This window comes from Bos indicus, chromosome X (genome assembly GCF_029378745.1).
Source record: "Bos indicus isolate NIAB-ARS_2022 breed Sahiwal x Tharparkar chromosome X, NIAB-ARS_B.indTharparkar_mat_pri_1.0, whole genome shotgun sequence".
NCBI lineage: Eukaryota > Metazoa > Chordata > Mammalia > Artiodactyla > Bovidae > Bos > Bos indicus.
This window is the reverse complement of record NC_091789.1, coordinates 5586379-5593665: the sequence shown is the minus strand read 5'-3', so window position 1 is coordinate 5593665 and position 7287 is coordinate 5586379. Positions and strand designations below refer to the sequence as shown.

General features: G+C 44.0%; 1 protein-coding gene across 2 annotated transcripts; it reads left to right on the top strand.

Moving 5' to 3' along the window:
• The first annotated feature begins 2531 nt into the window (after nt 1-2531).
• On the top strand, nt 2532-6027 carry LOC139181636 (cancer/testis antigen 47A-like). Of its 2 annotated transcripts, XM_070785151.1 has the most exons (3): nt 2532-3449; nt 4295-4436; nt 5447-6027. In XM_070785151.1, the coding sequence occupies exons 1-3, from the start codon at nt 2771-2773 to the stop codon at nt 5457-5459; spliced, it is 834 nt and encodes a 277-aa protein (XP_070641252.1). In that variant the 5' UTR covers nt 2532-2770; the 3' UTR covers nt 5460-6027. The 2 variants fall into 2 exon arrangements, with proteins under 2 accessions (XP_070641252.1, XP_070641251.1); XM_070785150.1 differs by lacking the exon at nt 5447-6027 and having other exon boundaries at nt 4295-5388.
• The last annotated feature ends 1260 nt before the right edge of the window (nt 6028-7287 follow it).

The following is a 7287-nucleotide window of genomic DNA, read 5'->3' as shown; positions in this document are numbered from 1 at the left end:
TAGTTGAGTGAGTTCAGTTTACTATTCATTGCAGTAAGGGAGAACACACATCATGGGGGAACCATGTGATGCCTTCCCAAGTATCAGAAAGAACCTGTTACAGAGGCTGGGGTTTGGATGAGTTATTTGGGGAAGTTTTTCCTTCAAGGAAACAGGGGTTTGCTCTAGATTAGATGTCTTTAGGTAGGTGAGGCAATTCTCTGCTTGGTATTTGAATAAATCTTCCCTTTAGGGAGAGGAGACTAGACCCAGAATAAAGATGTAATTGGTCAAGAAGTTGTAGACATTCATTTTAGCCAAGAGAGGGGGATGTTTAGTCATGTATGATCTTTTTGGTCCTGTCTTGTCTCCCTTCGATGTGGTCTCAGAGTGACCATGTCTGATGTTCATGTTCTATCACACTGTTCTAAGACAAGTCCAATAGGAAAGAAGATGGCCAAAGCTGATGTGTGAGGTATGTTTCAATTCCAGATTAAAGATCAGGAGATTGGTCCTAGTCCTGGCTCTTCTACTAACTGGCATGACTTTGGGGATGCCAGTTAGCAGCTCTAAATTTTAGTTTCCCTATTTATTATTTTTTTAATTTTTTAAAATTATTATTTTTTCTTTTTGTTTGTAGATTTCTTTATTAAATTTATTTATTTCAATTGGAGGTTAATTACTTAAAAAAAGAATGGTCTTAGATTCCATATCTAAAGCCTTTCCAGCCCTGAAACACTAAGAGAATGTGTGTTTCTCTTGCATCTCTTCTCTTTATAGGAAATGCTAAAGGGGACTTGGCCACACATCCTTATGTGTGTGCATACTAAGTTGCTTCAGTTGTGTCCGACTCTGTGTGACCCTATGGACTATAGCCCCCTCCGCCCACCCCAGGTTCCTCTGTCCTTAGAATTCTCCAGGCAAGAATACTGGAATGGATTGCCATGCCCTCCTCCACAGAATCTTCCCAACCCAGGCGTCAAATCCGGGTCTCTTACATCTCCTGCACTGGCAGGCAGGTTCTTTACCACTAGGGCCACCCCGGAAGCCCACAAAACCTTACAGAGGGGAATTCATGTGTAACAAATGGTATTATAGGTGAGCTGTTTAAAAATCAACTGAGATTTTAATCTTAACACTGTGAGTCATTATTGATCCTAAATTAAGAAGTTAAATGTAAACATTCAGAAGATAGCCAAAAACAAGTAAGTATAAAATTCATTTCTGGATGAGAAAAGATGTACAAATTTATAATGTTTAAAACAAGAAAAAAGAAAATATTATTAGATTTTACAAAATAAAAAAAAAACTACACACTTAGAAACATTCACCAACTTACAAGGCAAAATCAAACTAAAAACACATTTTCAACAAAAGTTCAGTATCCTAAATATAATTCCATCTTCTTCCATCTACCTCACTCATATTTTCATTGAACGCCACCTATACAGATGATAAAACTGAGGCCTAGAAATGATAAGCAACTGTTACAAGATCACTTAGGGCAGCAAATGTTAAACCAACTCAGACCTCAGATGGGGATTCTGCCTCTTTTTTGCTGTCTTTATAATGAGAATTTTGGATTAGAGATTACTGACATTGCCTTCCAAATTTAAACCAATGATTTACAGCAACACCATGCTCCATTCACGAGGTGAGACAGAGGAAAAATGCAAACACTGAAATTCGGTTGGAACTGAACTGAATGAAAGGGGAAAAAATCCCCTCTTTACAATTATGAGACTTATTAGTATTTTTCCTAAATGTAACATCCAGATGTAATCGGCTATGTCTTTTTCAAAAAATATTTTTAGTGCTACAAAACTTTTTTTACAGAATGACTGTAAAAGCAGTTAATTTCTGTATAATTTTCAAAATTACACTTGGGGTCTGGACTAAGTAGATCTTGAGATCAATAAAAAGTCTGGGACTGTTGCCTCTGAAACAGCCTAGGAAGGTGGCCCTTTTAACATCTGTCATGCTTAGCACTTAGGAGATGACCTGATCCTTTAAAGAAACCTCTCTTTTATTATTCAGTCTTCAAAGCGTTAAGTGAATTTGTCTGGGTTCATTATACACCTTCTAGCTCCTAACTTCTCCAACACTTCTCAACATTCAGTTCTGACTGCATTCATTTCAATTTGTCTACTCTTTTCCAACTGTTTTTCACTAAGTTAAATTGTCCAAATTCTCTTTCTCTTCTTCGGAGGTTTTTAGTACTGCTAACATCTGAGATATACAACATTTTTATGACCCTGTCTCTATTCACATGAGCCATTACCAGGTGGAAATTCCCAGGTGGGAAATTTCTCTCAGTTCACATGGCCCAGGATGCCTTCATAAATACTTTCCTGCACAATTACATAAAGGACACGAGCCTAGAAGACCTCCAGACATGTCAGAACCCTAACGCGTCAAAGAACAAGTAGGCAATTGTGAGCAATTTGACAACCAAGGGCCTTGGCCGTTCATTGGACACAGAGCACGTCAATCCTTGTTTGTCAGCAAATGAGCCCAAAGCTCGTGACGAGGGGTCACATGCCACCGTTAACTGTTCCGGCCCCGCCCCTCGACTGTGGCCTGGCTCCACTGCCTGAGGCCCGACTTCCGTCGGACGCTTCCGCCATTGGCCGCCTACCCTCCCGGTCGTGGGGCCTCCTCTGTGGTCCCTTCCGTGACTGCCTCGGTCCATCTCACTTCCCTCAGCCTCCTCTCAGGGCAGCCACTTCGGGTGCCACCACCTGCGCCATTGCCATCGTCGCCCGCCCGGCTGAGGTAACTGCCGTCCGCCATGTCTACCACGGGGGATGGAGATCTGACCCATGGCGGGCAGGAAGGCCCAACAGGTGCAGTGGGGGCCCAGGCCGGAGCCCGTGACGGTGTGGACCGCAACTCTGAGCCTCGCAGGGGTGACTCCATGCCTGAGGCTGAGGCAGGTGCAGCTGTGGGGGCTTCAGGAGGCCCGAGGGAGGCGGCCCTGGAGGGCGGGAACGCTGAGGAAGACTCCGACATCAGGCCGGCTGAGGAGAGGGAGGTGGAGGAGCAGGCGCAGGGCGTGAACCGCTTCGTGGTCTCGCGCCACTTCCCCATGAGCGGCTTCAGCCTAACGGTCCTAAATCTGATGCACTCGATGATGAACCGTTTGTCCGACAACCACATCATACTTCCGCCAAATGACGACCGCGTGTTGGTCTGGTACCAGACCAGGCCGCGCTTGTCTGACCACAGCTCAGCCGCCGTGGCCGGGTTATCCGAGGTCCAGGTACCATTGGATGTATCGGGGGAGGGGCCGGCTGAGGAAGCCCCGGATCAGGAGGTGGAGCAGGCTGAGGAAGCCCAGGAGGCGCAGCAGGCGGAGGAAGCCCAGGAGGCTAAGGCACCCGAGGAGGCCTCTTTATGGGAGACGGCCACCAAGGAGTCTGAGGAGCCCAGCTTGCGGGAGATGCCACAGGAGCCTGTCGCCCCTGAGAGTGAGCATTCGAGGGGCGGGGGGGGAGTTGGGAGGGATGGAGACACTGGCATCTGCAGGCCGGATCTGGGGACCAGGGATCCCGAGGAGGGGGCAGGCTCAGACGGGGCGGCGTGCCTCAGGAGGGGAGGCCGGGAGTCAGGGCCTCCTTTAATCGAAGGCCAGAGGGGCCCAGTAGAAGCCCAACCTCATAACGACTTCTTTGGTTTGGGGTGAAAATAAGCTGCCCTCTACCAACCCTGGTAAAGGTCTGAGATGAACAGTGCCAGTTATGAGCCCACAGGTGAAGGTCAGTGGAGGCAGGTGTTCGAGAGGGAGCTTGAGAGGACATGGAAGAGAACAAGCAAATGGCAGACCTCATATTTGGTTCATAGCTTTTAAAAATGTCAAGATTCTTGGAAAGTTGATCCCAAAACATTATGAACTTATACAGGAGCACTTGGTCAAAATGAAATATTTAGGGGATTGAGGAACTCAGGAGCTTCCCCATAGAATTTGTTATTGAGGTGAAGCATATTTTGGCGAAAAAGTTCTGGCCAAAACATCCAGAATGCATCAGACCCAAAGGATTCTGATCCTTGAGCACAAGTAATCAGTAGCACAGGGTGACAGATGTACCAGAAAAAAAGAAATAATGTCATTGTGAAAATGATCAAGCAGCAGCAAATGAGGGCCATGGAAGTGTTGCATCCGCCAGAAGGAAGGCCCCCAGTTACTCTTTGCTTAGTTGCTTCTGTCCTCCTGCTTCTCCTAAGGGTAGAGTACTGGATATCTTGCCATTCCTTAGGTGTTGGGATGTTTTTTCTGTGAATGTCTGGTCCCAAAGTCTATGATTCCTCTCTAAAGAAACAGCTGAATGCCAGGATGAGAACTCCAAAGAAGAGGCGCAGGGCACCAGAAGTGAGGGGAAAGAAAAGAAGTATAACAGAAAACAAGAAGAACCAGAAAAGGATCTGGACCCAGCAAAGGACAGGCCCAGAAAGCCCAGGTATCTGTGTATAGCTTTGAAAATAACCCAGCTGTTCCCAGGCATTTGCCAATTTTGTTTTTGCTTTTTAATTCTCAGAGTAAATTAAGAAAACGTTGGTTTGAAATTAGTTCAACAACTCAAATTTACCTAATGTTTATAGAACATTCCTGTTCCCACTAATATAAAGAGCTTGAAGTGAAATACACTTCATGGCTTCTCATTTGTTCTTATGAGGTCTTTTGTCCTCTATCTGTAAGACTACCAACAATTTGTAAATGTGTCAGTACCTAAGACCAGTATTTCTTTAGAAAACAATGACTAAAAGCAGCAGCAACTGGGCTGTGCACTAGTTTGGCCTTCATTTCTTGACCACAGAAGTGCAGTCGCCGGCATTAAGAGAAGACCCCTTTTAGAGCGTAACTATTTACGAATAGCAAACTGTTCAGAATTTCAAGTAGGACCACATTTAGTGATTAATACTGAAATATTTGTTCAGTTGTAGATTTGGGTATTTTATATGACAGTCAAAAGAAACAGTCATAGGATGACTGATGTTTATCACTGAGTTGGTAGTGAAGGTATATGTATTGTCTTTTAATGATTAACACTTTCTCCCTCGTTTGCACAGTGATATGTTTCATAATAACAGCCTCTTTCTCATATGGTAGATATGGAAACCGAGGGTCTGGGAGGGTAAGGGAGTATCATCTGTGGAGTGAGCACAGGCTTTTAAGGTAGAAAGGGTGATTTTAGTCCCAGACTAGCCTCTCAAAGGAAGGGGGAAAAGAAAAGCATTTATGGTGTTGGGCAAGAGGGAGACAAGATTGGTAGGATCACATGATTGAAGCCCTCGGGTTGTATATGCACCCAGTATCCAGGGTGAAGGTTACAAGAGGAAAATGGGTTTTTCTTCTCTCCTTGTTGAGATACAACCCTCAGATGCAGCAGACTGTTTTCTTAGATCTAGAAAGTTTCTGGTGCTGACTGATGCTGTATAATCATTCATTTTCTCTCATTTCTTCCTGCAGTTTGGAAGACTAGAAAGAAGACAAAGAAGAAAGGATCCATTGTTCGCTATTTTTAGATTTTTCAGAAGCCCATGGGAATATTATTTACATTGATTTCCTTCCCAAATCCATCCCCCAAAAAGCAACTGTCTAATAATATCTAGTAAAAAATCCAATATCTAATTGGGTTTTATCTTCCACAGATATATTTGACAGCATTTGTTCTAGTTAAAACTAAGTTTTAAAGAAGTAAACTGAAATGTAGATAGATTTATGTATATAAATAATCCTGATTTAAATCTCTTTAAAAATGAGAAGCCGTTTTACATCATTGGAAGGCATCATCACATTCCACCATTTGATAAGCCTGTTGTAAATTCTTTTATTGCAGCCCCCCCAAAAATTTGTATTTAAAACAGTTCTGTAAGACAGAAATAGAGGTCAAGGCTTTAGATCTGCACTTGTTTACTGTACTAGTCACTAGCCATGTGTGGCTGCTGAGCATTGAAAATGTGGCTAATCTTAGTTGAAATGTGCTACAAATGTAAAAGATGGTGTAAAGTCTCATTAATAACTACCCATTGAAATGATAATCTACTATTAAATATAGCATTAAAATTATTTTCTCCAGTTCCTTTTTACTTTTTCAAAAATTTATTTATTGCTACACGTGGGCTTTCTCCTCTTACGGTGCACAGGTTCTCACTGAGGTGGCTTCTCTTGTGGAGCATGAGCTCTAGGGCAAACGGGCTTCAGAGCTGGGCACATGGGCTTAGTTGCACCTCAGCATGTGGGATCTTACTGTACCAGGGATTGAACCTGTGTCCCCTGCACTGCAAGGTGGATTCTTAACCACTAGACCACCAGGGATGCCCTCTTTTTACTTTTTAGATGTGGCTACTAGAACATTTAAAAGTACACAGGACTTGTGTTATATGTGTATTTCATAGTACTGCTGGGTGCTTTTGAAGGAAACCTGAGGGATGGCCCAGCTTGCCTGGAGGCCAGATGGTGCTGCTGAGCCTGAGCCCAGACGCTGATTTGGAGCACTGGTTCTCAAAGTTTGGCCCTTAAAATAGCATTATTAGCATCACCCACGAACTCTTAGGCTCCACTCAAGACCTGTGAGTCAGAAACTGGGAGTGGGGCTCAGTAGTCTGTGTTTTAACAAGCCCTCCAGGGGATTCTGATGCAGCCAAGGTTTGAGAAGCGCTGGTTGACAGCCACAGGGGGAGAAGTTGAGACCCACCTATGGTGACCAGTCTTCGTTCACTGCCTTGGGGCTGCTGGAGGTAAATTGAACAGGACGGTAGGGGCTGGACTGGCGAGGAAATTAGGATTCACAGGGGCTGAGACAGACAGAGGCTGTGGATAGGGGATGGCACCAGAAAAATATCCAGGGACAGAGCTGGTTCCAGACAGTCACAGACATGATACCGGGTATATGAAGTCTAAGAGAAGCTTCACTCAGCAGGAATGGATAGTAGATACATACAAAGTTGCCTGTGAGGATGTATGTATATGCAAGCATACAGAAAGGCATGCAATGGAAAGATAAACCACATTTAGGATGGTGGTTACCTCTTGGGGAAAGAGAAAGACAGCGATCCTATTGGGGAGGGATACATAGTGGGCTTCAACTGTATCTCTAATTTACATTTCTTAAACTGAGTGGTGGTTAAATAGTGTTTATACTAGTATTCTTTATAATTTTGTGCAGATCGGAAATATGTCACAATAAGTAAAAAAGAGAAAAGGGAGAAAGTGGCCTTAATCTTTGAACTCTGTTTAAGGTAATAAAAAGATAAAGTTGTAGATGACCAGAGTGGAGGATCAGAGAAGGGGAAGGGCCTGGGGGTTTG

Excerpts from the sequence above, each read along its gene's own strand:
- LOC139181636 (XM_070785150.1), top strand. The coding sequence starts at position 2,771 with ATGTCTACCACGGGGGATGGAGATCTGACCCATGGCGGGCAGGAAGGC. Across the intron at positions 3,450-4,294 it reads GGAGCCTGTCGCCCCTGAGA|AAACAGCTGAATGCCAGGAT; the intron begins GTGAGCATTCGA and ends TCCTCTCTAAAG.